We start from the raw sequence: 16,596 nt of genomic DNA on the forward strand, positions 1-16,596 counted from the left end.
CTCAACCCGGAGAATCACCTCGATCGTGGAGATGGTGCACGAGATGCCTGCACAAGAAAGCCATCAGGAGGAGGTGGAAGCTTGGGGAGAAGGCGCGTCGAGACCCCAAAGCTTGGGAGACCACCCCTCGAGTGGATAGGGGAGGCTGAACACTAATAGGGGAGGTGGATTTTTTACTCCTATTAGCCCTGAGAACTAAGCAGAGCCTCCTTATACAGGAGCAGAGAGAACAGGCTTGAGGGCCGCGTCGCTGGCTTTCTCTCCTGCTGCAAAGGAGATTTTCTCACCAGCCTCTCTTTGGCCGCCAGGGGGCAGAAGAAGAGCAACTAAGAAGATCAAAGGGCTGGAGACCAAAACACACGAAGAACGGCTGTGGAACTTGGGTTTGGCTAGTCTAAAGAAAAGAAGAAATAGGGGAGATATGATAGTAGTGTTCCAGTATTTGAGGGGCTGCCACAAGGCAGAGGGGGACAGGTTGTTCACCAGAGCACCAGAGGGAAGGACGAGAAACTGGTTGGAAACGGATCAAGGAGACAAGCAACCTGGAATTAAGGAGAAACTTCCTGACGGTGAGGACAGTCAACCAGTGGAACAGCTTGCCCCCAGAAATTGTGGGCGCTCCATCACTGGAAATTTTCAAGAAGAGCCGCTAGAGAGTCACTTGAGCAGGGGGCCTTAGAAGACCTCCAAGGTCCCTTCCAGCTCTATTCTATCACCAGGACAGAGAATGCAAGAGCCAGACGTTGTAGGGTCAGTCTGATCACATACTAGGCATTGAAGAATGAATCCCAGGGCGGGAAGGAACCTTGGAGGTCTTCTAGTCCAACCTCCAGGGGCCGGAGGCAGGAGTCCTTATTCCATCCCAGACAAAATGATTGTCCAATCTTTTCTTAAGTATCTCCAGCAATGAAGAACCCATGACCCTGGGATGCAAGCCACTCCCTTGATCCATTGTTCTCACTGTCAGGAAATTGCTCCTCAGTTCTCGGTTGAATCTCCTCTGACTTCAACTCCCAGAATTCTCCCACTAGCCTGCTTTAAAATGGTTTAGGATCAAAGAATCCTAGGACTGGAAGAGACCCTTCCAGTCCGACCCCCTGCTCATAGGAGACCCTATACCATTCCAGAGATGTGGTCGTCCAATCTCTTAAGAACCTCCAGTGATGGAGCACCCACAACTTCTGGAAGCAAGCCCTTCCACTGATTAATTGGGGGAAGCACCAATGCCACCCCCTTAGGGAAACGGAGGTCCTGCCAACTTCCCACCCCCACCCCCATAAAAAAATCCCAGTGTCTCCCAGCCAGCTTTCATGCCTAAGGAAGATCTCTGGGTTTTTAGATCAGCACCTGAACCACAACATCCAGCTGGCTCTTTTATAATTCCTGGTGCATACTGGTGCATAGCTCCCAGAATTCCTAGTGTATAACTCCCAGAATTCCTGGTGCATCTACCAGAATTCCTGGTGCATAACTCCCAGAATTCCCGGTGCATCTTCCAGAATTCCTGGTGCATAACTCCCAGAATACCTGCTGCATCTTCCAGAATTACTGGTGCATTTTCCAGAATTACTGGTGCATCTCCCAGAATTACTGGTGCATCTCCTAGAATTACTGGTGCATACTGGTGCCTAACTCCCAGAATTCCTGGTGCATACTAGTGCATACCTCCCAGAAATCGTGGTCCATACTGGTGCATAATTCTTGGTGTATATTGGTACATAACTCCCAGAATTCCTGGTGCACAGCTCCCAGAATTCCTGGTGCATCTCCTAGAATTACTGGTGCATACTGGTGCCTAACTCCCAGAATTCCTGGTGCATACTAGTGCATACCTCCCAGAAATCGTGGTCCATACTGGTGCATAACTCTTGGTGTATATTGGTACATAACTCCCAGAATTCCTGGTGCACAGCTCCCAGAATTCCTGGTGCATCTTCCAGAATTCCTGGTGCATACTGGTGCATAGTTTCCAGAATTCCTGGTGCATCTCCCAGAATTCCTGGTGCATCTCCTAGAATTCCTGGTGCATGCTGGTGCCTAACTCCCAGAATAACTGGTCCATACTGGTGCATAATTCTTGGTGTATACTGGTACATAACTCCCAGAATTCCTGGTGCATAACTCCCAGAAGCACAAATGTGATTGTGGACAAGACTTGTAAACTTTGAGCTGAGCCACATTTTGTTCAATCCAGAACCACCCCCACCCCCACCCGATTGTGAAAGCAGCCACAGAGCTGAAAGGTAGCTGGGCCCAGCCAGTGGTGTCCACTTTCTTGAAGGTGGGGAGGTCACTTCTGCCCTGACAGAGGCGGTAGTGAAGCCCTTCCTGAAGGAGCCCTCACTGCACACCCACCCCCAGTACTGGGCCACTATTATCTAGTTTCCAACTGTCTCTTTTTGCTCTGGAGGGTGTGACAGAGACCTCCATCCCACCAACTGTCTTAAGGCCAGGAACAGTGGTGGGATTCAAATAGGTGAACAATCGGTTCTCTGTGTGGACGCCGCTTCTGGAAGATCCATTCTGGGCCTGGGCAACGAAAATTAGCTACCGGTTCTGTCGAACTGGTGTGAACTGGCTGAATCCCACCACTGGCCAGGAAGTATCCCTTGCGAGCTCAAACAGAAGGAATCCTAAGGTGAAGATGCAGGGCTGGAATTCTTCAGGGTGACCCAGGCCAGCCACAAAGGCTGCCTGGTCCTTCCAGCAGGCACAACTGTGAGAATGGTCTATGAGTTTCTGAGCTTCTCGGTCTAGGCCTGGGTTATTCCCCCACGAAGGCTGCTTCTCTTAACAAGATTCGTGAAATACTCGTCATGTGAGATCAAAGGGATTTACAGGTCTAGTCCAACAATGCAGGAGGAGCCCAACTGGGATGCATGGCCCTCTTGAGACCCTCCCAGTTCCAGACAGAGGGTTCCATTGATGCTGACCATCAAGAACGTTCTCCTTCAACCTAGACCTCTGTGCTTGAATTTCAGCTCCCTGTGCTTGCCCTGCCTCTGCTTCTCCAACACCAGGCCCAAGGCAGCCTGCTAGGTCCTTGTCAATACCTGTCTTCCCTTTGTCAAACTGAGAGGGCTCAGCGGATAGGACTGGATTGCCAAAGCCCCTTATCAGTCATGAACGTCCTCTGTCTATGCTCTTTGCAGTTTCTACTCTTTTTAACCTTCTTCTTCACTCAGAATCTCCTTGTAGCAAGACGGGCAGCAAATGAATTAATGAATTAATTAAATAAGTAAGTAAATAAATAAATATTATTTTACCCTACTCCAGTGTTTCTCAACCTTGGCAGCTTGAAGATGTGTGGACTTCAACTCCCAGAATTCACTCCACTCCACTCCACTCCACTCTACTCTACTCTACTCTACTCTACTCCACTCCACTCCACTCTACCCTACCCTACTTTACATTCTATTCTATTCTATTCTATTCTATTCTATTCTATTCTATTCTATTCTATTCTCTATTCTCTATTCTCTATTCTCTATTCTGTTCTGATCTATTCTATATTCTATTCTCTATTCTGTTCTATTCTATTCTATATTCTATTCTCTATTCTATTGGCTATTATACTATATTATATATTATATTAATTATATTTTCTATTCTATTCTATTCTATTCTATTCTATTCTATTCTATTCTATTCTATTCTATTCTATTCTATATCCTATCCTATCCTATCCTATCCTTTTAAGGCTGTGAGCTGGACACAGGACACTCACCGATGTCTCACCAGCACAAAGCAGAATTATGGCAGTCAAATCTCCTACAGCTGGATACGTATTTCTGTTGGCCTTTCAGCTGCCACATCACCCTGCTTGCTCATTCTCAGCTGGTGGTCTCCTAGTCATCCTCCCTGCAGTGCCCCACCACCCACGAAGTTACCTTCCCACTCCAATTTTTCCTCCCCAGGAGTTGTTAAAGTCATCCTTCTTGATTTGGCTCAATGATGTGGTCCTCTGAGGTCATTTTGAGCCATGGTTTGTGTCCTCTGTGGTATTTCCCACTTCCACTAAGGGGATCGGCACTTCTCCATTCTGTCCTCTGTGTCAGGCCAAAAGAGGCCAAATCACCTGGGCCAAGAACAGACCCCTGAGGGGGTGGGGGGAACCCACTGACCGTACTCCCTTCCTCTGGGACAACGCAGAACCCCCCGACAAGCCCCTTCGGGGATTCCACCACTTGCAACGCTGCTGGCCTGACTCACCCCTCGGCCCTGGATGTTTTCCTGGGAGGAAGCTGCAAGGAAAGCATCCCTATAAGGAGAAAACTGGGAGGCCGTAGCCAGGCATGCGGGGGGGGGGGGGGGGGCTTGCCAGGTGGGGGGGGAATAACATTAGAGCGGCACAGATCTGGGAAGATTTTTTTTCCTCCTCTCCTGTCATCATCCATTAGAGATGTTTTTCAGCCCAGTGGAGAGCGGAGGCAGGTGATGGGATCTGCTGCCAGAAGGGGTCCGTTGGGCAGGGAAGGCAAGATTCGGACCTTGCAAGGTTGAGCCAGGCCCATCTGCCTCTCCCCAAATTGACGTCGTCATCCTGAGAGGGTCTAGACTCTAGGACAACTCACCGTGGCCAACGTACCACGGGACATTTTGCCACAGGACAATTTAACGCTCTATAAATCATTTCAGTTACTTTTCTTATCGGTGGCGAATACCCCTGTATTTCTAGACTGACATACTTATTTTATGATTATTGGCCATGGTTCAGTTGAAATTAACTTAACTTTTGCATTTGTTGCATTGTCCCGTGGCAAGTTGGCCCAGTTCGATCCTGAGAAATGGTTGGGAAGGCCGAGGGAGAGGCCCTGGACCAGGGGTAGGCCACCTCGGCTCTTTTATAACTAGTGGACTTCAACTCCCAGAATGCCTGAGCCAGCATGGCTCAGCTTGGAAACCTCTCCCTTTCCCCTCAGCATGGCTGGCTCAGGAATTCTGGGAGTTGAAGTCCACGAGTCATAAAAGAGCCAAGGTTGCCTACCCCTGCCCAAGGGGCCTTGCAACTGGACAGTTGTGGGCCTGTGGCCCCATCTTTCAAAGGGCCCGGCCAGCCCTTGTTTGTGGGCTGACAGCTGCCCCCCCTCACAAGACAGCCAGCGCCCCAATCCACCTCGGGGGGGGGGTATCTTCCTCCACGGTTCCTGCAGACATACCGACCTAGCAAGACTTGGGGGGGGGGGCACATCCTGGAGTTTAACAGATGACACAACCCCCTATTTTTAAAATACTTTATTTTTTTAAATAGTAATACAGGACATTACAAAAGGAGAAATTCCAAAAAACGCTATAAAACCACCCGGGGTCTCCCTGAAATGCATGGCCCTCTCCATCCTCGTCGTCTCGGCCCGCCGGGTCAGCAGCCCATGTTTTTTTTGTTGGTTTTTTTTGTATTGTGAAAGCACACGCACACACACACATACTGGAGGCTGCAAAAAAAGGGCCTGGCCTGAACCATCCAGACGGCTGGCAAGTTCCAGATGGCACTGCAGTTGCGTCATCTTCCCCAAATCATCGCACATCTACAGGAGGGCAGCGTTCGGGTCTGTACAACTATACAGGAAGCGGCTGTGGACGGGACCTCTGTCCGATCCCGGGTTCAGTCAAGCTTGCCACCCACCCCAAAGGAGGGTCAACCTGCTGGGCACCTTGGGAGGGACGGACGGAAGGGACCCCAAGGAAGCACCTCCATTTAAAGTCAGAGAAAATTCAGAATAAAAAGGATGGGTGGAAAGTCCCACCAAAGAGTGTCTTGACACAAAATTTTTAGCTTGGGAGGGAGGGAGAAAATGATGATGAGATGCTCCCTTGCAAAAGCATCTCGGGCCCTTATATTCCCTCCCTCCCCCACCAAAATACAATATAATTGTCAAGGATAAGAAATGTTTCTTGAAAAATCTCCCCCTGAAAAGAGAAAAAAAGCCAGCCTCTGGACCCCCCCCCCCAGGACCCAGGCAGATCTCACATCCCTCCGCCCACTTCCCAAGAGACACACAACGGCAACCCATCATCACTGCAGCCGCTGCCAAGACTCCCTCCCAGCCTCCTGCAGAGCTCAGTGGCCGCCCTGGAGCCCACCTTCCCTCTCCCCCTCCTCAAGGAGCCATCCTGGGCTGCTCCCCACCAGCCCTTCCCCAGAATTCAGATGAAAAGCCAACACAGCCAAGAAGAGGTTAGTCTTCATGAAGGTTCTATTCGAATACAAGGAGGGTCCTTCTGTTCAAAGCACCCTTGAATGGCAGGTCCTTGTTGTGGCCCCAAACAGGGCCGTGCTTGCTGGAGGTGGTTTGTCGGGCCAACACCACAGGGTCTGTGTGTGTAGAAACAGAAGGTGGGTGGAGGGGGTCTTCTGAGTGCCAAACACAGGAGGGGGGCGGTGTCCAGCTCCCGCTGTGTAGGACGAGGTTGGCTTTGCGACCCCCACCGGCTGCTCTAGGGAGGTGCAATCCGGAAAGAGCAGGCAGGGAACAGAGAAAGAGGTGGTTCTATTTACAGGGCTCTGGTGTTCCTTGGCAAAATTTGGGGAGATCCTCCCTAGCTCTGGAGAAGGAAAGTCCCCAAGGAGTGGACCAGGCATCCCCGAGACTCACGCAAAGCTGGGACACCAATTCCAAAAACAGGACCTTGAAGGGAGCCATATTGCCAGAGGAGAGGGACAGGGCAGAGGGTGTCCCTTGCAATAGAGGGCGTGGCTTGCAGCAAGAGACAGAAGGATCCCCGGGCAACACCCAGGCCAGGTGCGACGCGGCTCGGGCACAGCATGACGTATTGCTGCTGCTCGGAGAGCAAGCTGGCTGGCAGAGAGGTGGGCAGGCAAGGCCCAGCTCAAGCAGCTCTAGGAGCAGGGCAGGTGTTGCTTGAGGATCTGGCGGGTCTGGGGGGCTATTCTGTCAGGGAAGCGGACTTTGAACTCCACAATCAAGTCTCCGCGCTGGGAGGGCACCTTGGGGAAAGGCAGGCCCTCGCCCCGCAGCCGCTTCACAGTGCCTGGCTTGATGATGTCACTGCAGGGCAGCGGGATCACGCGCCCGTCCACCGTGGGGATGTTGACGGTGCAGCCGCACAGGGCCTGGAAGAGAAGAGGAGAGAACCGGCGTGAGACGGCTGTAGGGACAGCCAGAGTGGTCACTCGAGGTCATAAATGCCACTCCGTCAGGGGTGGGCAATGATAGCAATTTTCAGACCTGTGGACTTCAACTCCCAGAATTCCTGACAGCAACTTTAGGACCTGCAAATCTCAACTTCCAGAATTCCTGACAGCAACTTTAAGACGTGTGGACTTCAACTCCCAGAATTCCTGATAGCAACTTTAGGACCAGTGGACTTCAATTCCCAGAATTCCTGAGCCAGCTGTACTGGTCCACAGGTCCTAAAGTTGCTATCCTTGCCCACCCCAGCACTATGCCATGCCAGCAGAAAGACAACCTGCAAGAAAGCTAGAGCAGAGTTTCTGCAGGGCATCTTGGGGGGCACAATCCTCAAGGCCTGGCAAGACCACTTGAGGATAAGTCTTGATGGCCTCCTGTAGCCCCAGGCCTTGGGGGACATAGGCACAACTAGGGGGTGAGCCTTCTGCGGGCTCCACTGTCTGTCAGGGCAGGTGGTGGGCAGCCTGTGGCCTCTGCGGCTGGCAGTGCAGGAGCCCACCAGAGGCCTTCAGAGGCCTTCTCCCTTCTCCTGCCTGGGCCAACTTCCAGAAGTGGAAACTTTGGAGCGCTGCTACTCCTGCCAACTTCCACGAGGCCCAGGAGGGCCCAACCAGAACTAGGTTATTTTTGCCCACAGCTGACCCCATCGGCTGCCAAAAAGCGAGCACAGCTGTGATCCAGGTTGGGAAGGAAGAGCAGTCCTAAGAGGTCATGGTCAGGGGTCCAGCTCATCCCAAAGGCCCCTGCGAAGAGACTCACACCCAACAAAAGTGGGAGAACTGCCTCAACCACCTACTGGACCACCTTGGGGTCCTCAGCAAGATTAATCAACAGCAAATCCAAAACAGACAACACCACTATCCCCATTTCCCTCCCACCCACCCACCCCGGCCTCCCAGGCTCCCATGTGATGGAATGTGGTCTGGATTCCAAGGAGGAAGGAAGTGAAGTCCAGAGGAGTAAGAGACAACACAGTTGACAAGAGAGTTTGTGTGAGAGAAAGGGGATGAAGACAGCTCCTTCCTAACAGTTCCCAGAGTACATCTTTATCGGTGCAAGTAGATTGTTTTAGTTTGGCAAGATTCTGTCTATAGGTGAGGAACGATCAAGAAATCTGCCTGGAAGAATCATAATGTGTCTTTCTAGGGTTTGGGGATCCTGACAGGGATCGATAAATTTATACGGGAGGAAGAGAGTGAAGATGTTTCCTCCCTAACCGTTCCAAGACTAAATGCCTTACGGTACAAATAGTCTACTTCAGTTTGGCAAGATTCTGTCTATACGTGAGGAACGATCGCGGAAACTGCTTAAGAGATTCTCAACATGTCTTTCTTGGTTTTTGGAACCCGACATCTAATTTCTGAGCAAACAAAATGTCCTGGGGCTGAACCTGCTATCAAGAAAGGCCTTGGTCTTCTTGCCTCCCATCGCCACGTTCCATTCTTCCCGCCCACCTCCCTTCAGGCACACACAGCAATTCCAATCTCAGCATCTGGATTAGGTAGGAAATCTCTTCCCGCCTAGCAGAGAGCCTTGCTTGTGGTCCAGCTAGCTCTTCCGGCTCATGAGGGCGGTTCTCCCTCAGGGCCATATGGCCAAATGCCATTGTACAGGCAGCTGGAGTGGCCCAGGGGCAGCAGCTGGCCAGCTGGCCTCCCGGCCACCTCCATTCCACACTTGTCTGAGCAAGACAAACGTGCCGTGCAGCCAAGCAGCAAGAGCTCGGAAGCTTCCAAAGAAGCTGAGTACTTGTTAATCTTTCTCCAGCGACACCCGGCCTCTCCCGCTCACTCGCCAGAAGGAATCCCTGGGGAACCCCCGAGCATCCAAGGAGTTTGGGAGCGGAGAACAGCTCAGGAGAAGGGGGGGGTTGCGTCTTTGGGCAAAGGCAGAGAGCTCCGAGAAGAAACAGAGGCCAAGGGGCGGTCCCCAGTTAGGGGAGGGGGAGGGCTGCACTACAGGTAGTCCTCAACTTACAAGAGTTCATTCAGTGATGGTTCAAACTTACAATGGCACTGAAAAAAGGGGACTTATGACCATTTTTCCACACTTAACAACCATTGCAGCATTCCCCCATGGTCACATGATCCAAATTCAGATGCCGGGCAACTGACTCGCATTTATGACGGTCGCAGTGTCCCGGGGTCATTTGATTCCCCTTGTCTGTTCTTCTGACAAGGAAAGTTAACAGGGGGAAGCTGGCTTCACTTTAACAACTGTGCGGCTAATTGAAGGGTGTGCCATGACTCACTTAACTAATTTGTCAAGAAAGGTCGTAAAATGGGGGCGAAACTCAACTTAGCAAATGTCTCACTTAGCAACAGAAATGTGGGGGGGGGGGCTCTCTTGTGGTCATAAGTCAAGGACTACCTGTAGTCCACCCTCTTAACTAATTTAAGGGGCCGCATTGGCCCTCTCCTAAAAATGCGAACGCCACCTCCCTTCCCTAAAAGTAGACGTGTGCGTGCGTGCGTGTGTGTGTGTGTGTGTGTGATCCCACTGAGCTAGGAGTGCCCAGGTGGCAGGAACAGCATCATCTCTCGCACATAAGTTGGAAAATTCACAATTGGCAAACCCTTTAGGAGCAACTATTCACAATCTGGGCTTGAGAGCTCCCAGAACATGCAGCAAAGTGTGGAAAAGGGAACAGCCTGCTGGTGAGGCCAGCTTGCACACACTTGGCAACTGTTCCTTGCGGGGAGCCAGCATGGGGGAGATCTCCGAGTACTTATCCTTAACACCAGTGTTACTTTGATGGAAAGTAGAACCCAAGGAACTCCATCAGTTCCCTCTGAAGTGTCTTTAAACAAAGGGAAGGGAGGCATTAATGTGCCATTACGTGGGTGTGGAGAGGGGGGGGGGGAGAAGGAGAAGGAGAGAGAGAGCGAGACCGACCCTTGGGTAAAACCACATAGACAGGCACCATAAAGAAAGCGAGCTTCTTCTAAAATATTGGGGAAAGTCAGCAACTTTCTCTAATGTGGCCAAGACAGATCTTGGTTGATGATCCATCTTGACCATATTGGGGAAAGTTGCTGACTCAGGTCTCCCAGCTTGCCAGAGAGAACTTCAGCATGCTGGCTTTCATTCCTCCCTTCTGGACAACCAGTTCTCTGGTCCCGGGGGGGGGAGGGGGGGCACTAGCCCCTCCATGTACCCCTACCCTGCCTCTTTGCCTGCTTTTCCTCCTATGTGATGTAGGAGATGTCTGAAGAAACTAAGGCATGACTTCCAGCAACTTATTTATTTATATATAAAACTTCTTAACTGCCCATCTGCTCCACAACTTGGCCTCAGCGCCCCGTGTCCAAGAGAGGTTCCCCCACCCGCCCACCTCGAAACAAGGACCCACCTCTTTAAGACTGATCATGGCCACGTAGATGATGTTTGTCCCATCCCGACGGAAATGAGTGTGTGGTTTGTCCTTCAGGATGAAGACAATGTCAGCCGGGATGTTGTCAGGGGTGGCGTCTCCTTCCTTGGGGAAGGTGATCTTGGTGCCTTCCTTCCAACCTCGCTTGATGATGATGTTCAGGATCTTGTCCTCGCTCCGCATCGTTCGCCCGTCCGGGTTCAGCCGCCGGCGGGTGATCTTCATCCGCTTTGTGGCACCGTGGTAGATTTCCTCCAGAGAAACTTTGAGCTCGTGAATCACAGGGGGATCCTGCACCTTCCGGCGCATGTGGATGGACTCCGGGTGCCGCCGGTGGACCCCGTTGAGGCCATTGAAGCCAAAACGGCTGAAAGCACTGAAGGGATCGTCGCTGTCGTCGTCCATATCCATGCTGTCCTCGTGGTCAAAGCCGTTGAAGACCCTGGACCGGCTACTGCTGAAGAAGATGTCGAAGGGGTTGGAGCCCCCAAAGAAGGAGGCGAAGGTGGCGTGAGGGTCTCCATGGAAGGTGTAGTGGAAGGTGCTTCCAGAAGGACCAGAGGGACCACCACCCGTTTTGAGTCCTGAAAAAGAAGTCAAGGGAAGAACCATCAGCGATGGCCACAGGGAGCAGAGATGCTGCTTGGGCCTGCAGCAAGAAGAGTCACAAGCTTCGCCTGCCGACAGTCCTCAAGATTCAGGGGCGGAAGCAGGGCCCCCACCTCAATTCTGCCCTCAAAACCTGGCCCTGTTCCAGCCCGTTTTGGCAGTTCAACCTGCTGTGGCCCTTGAGCCCCAAGTTGCACAGGTAGGAAAATGAGGAATGCACAAACTCCTGGGATGGCTGCACATCTAGCAAAATTTGGAAGGGACCTTGGAGGTCTTCCTAGTCCAGGGGCAGGCAACCTTGGCTCTTTTATGACTCATGGACTTCAACTCCCAGAATTCCTGAGCCAGCCATGCTGAGGAGAAAGGGAGAGGTTTCCAAGCTGAGCCACGCTGGCTCAGGAATTCTGGGAGTTGAAGTCCACGAGTCATAAAAGAGCCAAGGATGCCTACCCCTGTCCTAGTCCAACCCCTTGCCCAAGCAGAAGACCCTGTGCCATTTCAGGCAAATAGTCACGTATCACTTAGCTGATCTCTCTCATTAGGTTTGTAACACTGGGGTCGAGATTAAACACTATGGGGCACTCCACCCCATGGCCATCTCGGACAGGGGAGGCTGATCTTGAGGTGTCTAAGCACAGTCAGACTCTCGGGAAACCTTCTGCAAGGACCAAGCCACCGGTCTGGCTCAGGTTAATTGAAGGGGAAGCTCGCCATCCCAGGAGTTTGTGCAACCCTCGTTTTCCTGCTCTTCTCAGAGAGGCCCGTGCAACTTTGGGGGGGGGGGGGTTCTGGGTGGTCTTGCATGGCAATCTCTGCTCAATTCCAGGCCAGGTCAGAGTTCTCCCCCTTCTACATTTTCCTGGATGCAAGGAAAGAATCCCTCCATCTGAAGTTCTTGTTTTTTTAAGCACGTCCCTGTTGCCTTTCAGTTAGCTGAAAAGCCTCGGAGACCTTGTGCCTTGAACAGGCATCCCGAAGACAAATTGGAGCATCTGCGTAAACGTTCTCTCCTCCCTACTCCTGGGGGGGAGGGGGGGGGTTCTCACCTCTGTAAGGCACCCCAATCCAAATTGTCCATGAAAAGGATTCAAACCGAAAAGCAGAGGTGGAGGAAAGTGGCTGTAACAGAAAGACCAGCCCTGGCCCTCCTCCCAGCCCAGCCGCCAGTTAAAAACAGGAGGGGGGGGGTTGCTTCCCTCAGATTTTCAGGGCAGGCCTGGGGGCAGAAGCCAGGAGGAAGATTTGAGATCTGGGGCAGCAATTTCTGGATGTTGTTTGAGCAGCTGCCCTACAGCTGTTGGCTTTTAATAAAAGTTCAGCAGCTACCCCTGACCAAGGGGAGAGAGCTCAGCTAAAAGAGGGGAGGGGTAAAGGGCGGGGAGGGGTGGCTAATATGAGGCTCCCACTTTGGGGCCAGAATGTTTCCTCCTCCTCCCCCCCATCCCAAAAGGTGGGCATTCTCTGATTTAATAGATTAAATTAGGATGGAAGGGGGCATGTTCTCCCTTCAACGCTAATGTCTTGCTGACTTAATTCCTCCAAGGGAGAAACATGTGCATGGATTTCTCCCCCCCCCCCCGATCTTCGGGGACCTCACTTTGCTTCCGAGGACCAGCAACAGCAACAATCGGCCTTGTCAGTCACTGCTCTGACATAATTAGAAGGCGCATTCAGAGATGAGACCAAAGAGCTTTTATTTTTAGACCCTGCTGGAAGCTGGAGGGCCCCCCCCCACAAACTTCCCCAAGGAACAAGCCAACTCTGCTTGCCCTCCCCAGGCCTTTGGCTGCCCCAACCCCAGGAGCCCTCCAGCCCTCCCCAGAATGTCAGGAGTGGAGTAGAAAAAGGAGACAAGGCACTGGAGAGAAGGGTCGGTCCTACAGGCAGCAGCCTCAGTACCCCCTGACTCCCCCAGAGACATTGGCTATTGCTGTCCCCCTTCCCTGCTCATGTCCCTGTTCTTTAAAACCTGCACCGTGGCTGCAAAATGCGCACAAAACAGATTATTCGCAACTTGACTCAAACAGGAGCTTTTCATTATTTGCAAGGAAGTAAGCAAGCTTCCCAGGCAGGCAACTGTACCCCAAATTCTTTACTATGGGTTTTCCATTTAGCAGATGAAGACGTCCAGGACCACCGAGTCCCCCGTTTATTTATTTAATTTATAAATAAATTTTCCTGGACTCTTAAAAGTTATTCCTAGCTGCCGGGTAACGACAACAAAACAGCCTGCCAAAGTTGCCACGCTCCCTCGCTGCCAAACAGCCTGGGATAGCTTATGAAAGGATTACTAAAATTGGGAAAGGCTCTTCAGGTCCAAACACAAACACACACACACACACACACACACACACACGTAGACCAAGAGCAACAGCAGCAGCAGCATGGACTGAAAAGGAAGGAGAAGGCACCCTCCATTTTTCATCCCTGTGCCCATCCCGCAAACACCTTCCTGTTCTCAGAGCCCAGAAGGAGCCAGGCCTGCCCAGGGCACCCCAGGCAGAAAGGGGTCTGGATCTGCCCCCTGCCCTCAAGACCCCCTTTGCCTGACAGTGAATTGGGAGGGGATGTGGGGGCTAACTTGGGGCCCTTGGCCAGGGAGTAGTTTTTTTTTGGGGGGGGAACCAAAGAACCTTTGTTTCTGCGTAGCATGCCAAAGCAATCGGAGTCCTGCTTACCCTCCTCTCCATACTGGTCATAAACGGCCCGCTTCTTGGGGTCGCTCAGCACGTCGTAGGCCTCAGCGATTTCCTTGAACTTGTCTTCCGCGTGGGGGTCCTTGTTTTTGTCCGGGTGGTATTTGAGGGCCATTTTGCGGTAGGCCTTCTTGATCTCATCCTCATTGGCTCCCGACTGGATCCCCAGGGCCTTGTAGTAGTCCTTCCCCATGGCCGAGACGGTGCCAGCCGTGGACTCCTTGTTCCTGCACCAGGGAGGGAGACACCCAGATCATCGGATAAGAGCTGGGAAGGGGCGGCACCGGCGGAATTGGCATCTGAAGGGCACCACGTGACCCCTGCCCGGACAGCCTGCTCCTGCCCACAAAGAGGCGGGAAGGAGAAGCAGATGGGACCCTTGCAGCCCCTGCCAGCCATCGCCACTTCCAGGCAAGCCACCGCAGCAGGGGAAGCCTCCGAGCCACAGAGGATCTTCTCCCCAGACGAGACGCCAGCAGATTGCCTTAAAAGAACCCTTCCTCGATCGAGCAAGCCAGCGCTCAGCCCGGGAGTTCACGCAGGGACACGTTCACAGCATGTACCGGCAGAGACGGCAAAGGATGGAGCTGTTAGACGGAGACATCTTGTAATGGTAGCAAGCTATTTTTAAAGGACTCCCAAAAGAGAGCCCGCCACCGCAGGGAGGAACTGCCCGAGGGCAGAGCGCTGGGATTGGCAGCTGGCATCCAAAGGGCAGGGTGGCTGCTGCCTGCTGGGGGCCAGTAAGCTCCAACCTTCTCCGGCCAGGCCAGTCTGCTCGGGGTTGAGGCTCCCCTGGAGGCACTGCAGAGCCCCCACCCCACCTCTGGAGACAGTCAAGTCAAACAGATCTGCACCCCCAGCTCCAGAGTGCCGCTGAATCTCCCCCATCCTCTCATGGGGCAACAAACCCCAGAAAGGGGCACAAAAAAAGCTCACAGTGTTGAATTCACCTTTTTGCTGAATTTCAAAAATTTGAAGGGATAGGAAAACCCCCACACACAAACCCAAAGAGTTAGGTCTGTTAGCCCACAGTACACCTTCCAATCCTGCTTTTGTCACTTCACTAGAGGACCTATTTCTCTCTCGCTCTCTCTCTCTCTCTCTCACACACACACACAAACACACACACACACACACACAAACACAGGTAGCATGCCCTGCTCTCCCACTCCAGCTTAGACTGGGGGTGATGGGTGCTCTAATCCAGCCCTTGTGAAAAGTGCCAACTTGAGGACCCCCAGGTGAAAAGGAAGCGAAGCCATTCTACGGGGAGAGCCCAGTCCCACCAAGACAGCCACACCAGCCCCCACTCCTGCCCCAGTTACCCCACTCCAGCCCCTGGCTGCTCCCCAGCTGAGCCCAGCATCCAGCGCAGCCTGGCACGGCGCGGGGGTGGTGGTGGTGGTGTATGCCACTCTCCGTATTGCCACCTCTGCTCGGGGGAGGCAGCGAGTGACGCCAAAGCCATCACTGACACAGAAAGCAAGAATTCCCAAAGTTAATCGATGAGATCAGGTGCTGGAAATAACCTCCTGGCAGGTGGGGCGGCAGCAAAGGGTCCCAGCACACACACACACACACACAAACACACAGAGTGGGGAGGGAGGGAAAAGTCCAGCTCCGGAATGGGGACAGAACAAATCCAACCGGGGCGCAAAAGCGGCACCAACGAAGATGGGGCTGCGGGGGGGGGGGGGGCACCTGAATGGCATCGCTGGGCGCCCGGGGCAAAGGCGACCGACCTGAACTGAGGCGCTCAGAAGCAGCCACCCACCCAACCGGGCAGCGCCTCTCCCGCGTGGGGCTGCCGGACGTCAGGCCAAAGGAAAAGCTGCCGGACTCGCGGGTCACCCGGCTTTCCCCCGCCACAATCTGGGATCTGCCCTGACGCCCTGCCCGGACGACCCACCCCACTCCCGAGCGGTCCCGGGACAGCGGACGCAGCAGTGGCCGGGAAGGGGCGTCCAACTCGGGCAGTGGGGGGGGGGTGGTCAGGCGCCTTCCCCGGCGCGCCCCGCTCGCCCCCCAACCTCCTCCTCCCGGAGCCCCGGGCCGCCCCAGCGCTGCCCTCGGAAGCGGCCGCTGGAAGAGGGGGAGCGCTGCCACCTACACCCCGCAACCCATCGGGAAGGGCATCCCGCCGCCCCCGACCCCCATCTCCCATCTCCCCCGGCGGGGGCCCCGAGGTCCGGCCAGGACAGCCCGAGCGGGCGAGACCCGCCGGGGCAGCGGCTGTCCGGACCGGCCGGGGGACCCTCCGCGTGGCGAGTGGAGTGCCGGCGCCCTACCTCTCCAGGCGGCTCCAGAAGAGCAGGACGGCGGGCATGGCGGAGCGGCGGCGAGTGCGGTGCCGGGCTGGCGAGGAATGCCGAGCAGCGCATCCGCCGCCCCCGCCGCAGCGCCCGAGCCCTCCCGCCCCGCCAGCACCTGCCGAGGAGGAGGCGGCGCCAGCCCAGCCCGACCCGGCCCCTCCGCCGCCGCCGCCGCCGCCACTCACCGCCCGCCCGCCCGCGCGTCGCTTTCCGCCTCCGCCTTCCTCACCGCCTTCGTCGCCGCCGCCGCCGCCGCCGCCGCCGCCGCCGCCACCCGCTCGGCCGAGGCCGGGGCAACTAGCGAACCGGGAGCCCGCCCTCGCCTAGCAACGGCGCGCCGGCACCGCCCCCAGCGCGCTATTGGCTTCGGGCGCCGCCCGTTTCATCCGGGGCCCATTCCCTTCGGAGAAGAGGGGAAGGCCGAGCGGGCCACGCCCCTCCCCCCGCCTCCC

General features: G+C 54.2%; 1 protein-coding gene across 2 annotated transcripts; it reads right to left on the bottom strand.

Annotated features, from left to right (window-relative positions):
• Window positions 1-5,229: 5,229 nt before the first annotated feature.
• DNAJB5 (DnaJ heat shock protein family (Hsp40) member B5) lies at window positions 5,230-16,391 on the bottom strand. 2 transcript variants are annotated; one of them, XM_081316213.1, is made up of 4 exons: window positions 16,330-16,391; window positions 13,812-14,056; window positions 10,504-11,108; window positions 5,230-7,072 (listed from the first exon to the last, which is right to left on the bottom strand). In XM_081316213.1, exons 2-4 carry the CDS (start codon window positions 14,020-14,022, stop codon window positions 6,839-6,841), a joined length of 1,050 nt encoding a protein of 349 aa, XP_081172339.1. In that variant the 5' UTR covers window positions 14,023-14,056; window positions 16,330-16,391; the 3' UTR covers window positions 5,230-6,838. The 2 variants fall into 2 exon arrangements, with proteins under 2 accessions (XP_081172339.1, XP_081172338.1); XM_081316212.1 differs by lacking the exon at window positions 16,330-16,391 and adding an exon at window positions 16,121-16,204.
• Between the last annotated feature and the right edge of the window lie 205 nt (window positions 16,392-16,596).

This window comes from Vipera berus (assembly GCF_964194415.1).
Source record: "Vipera berus genome assembly, chromosome: 2".
NCBI classification, from domain to species: Eukaryota; Metazoa; Chordata; class Lepidosauria; order Squamata; family Viperidae; genus Vipera; species Vipera berus.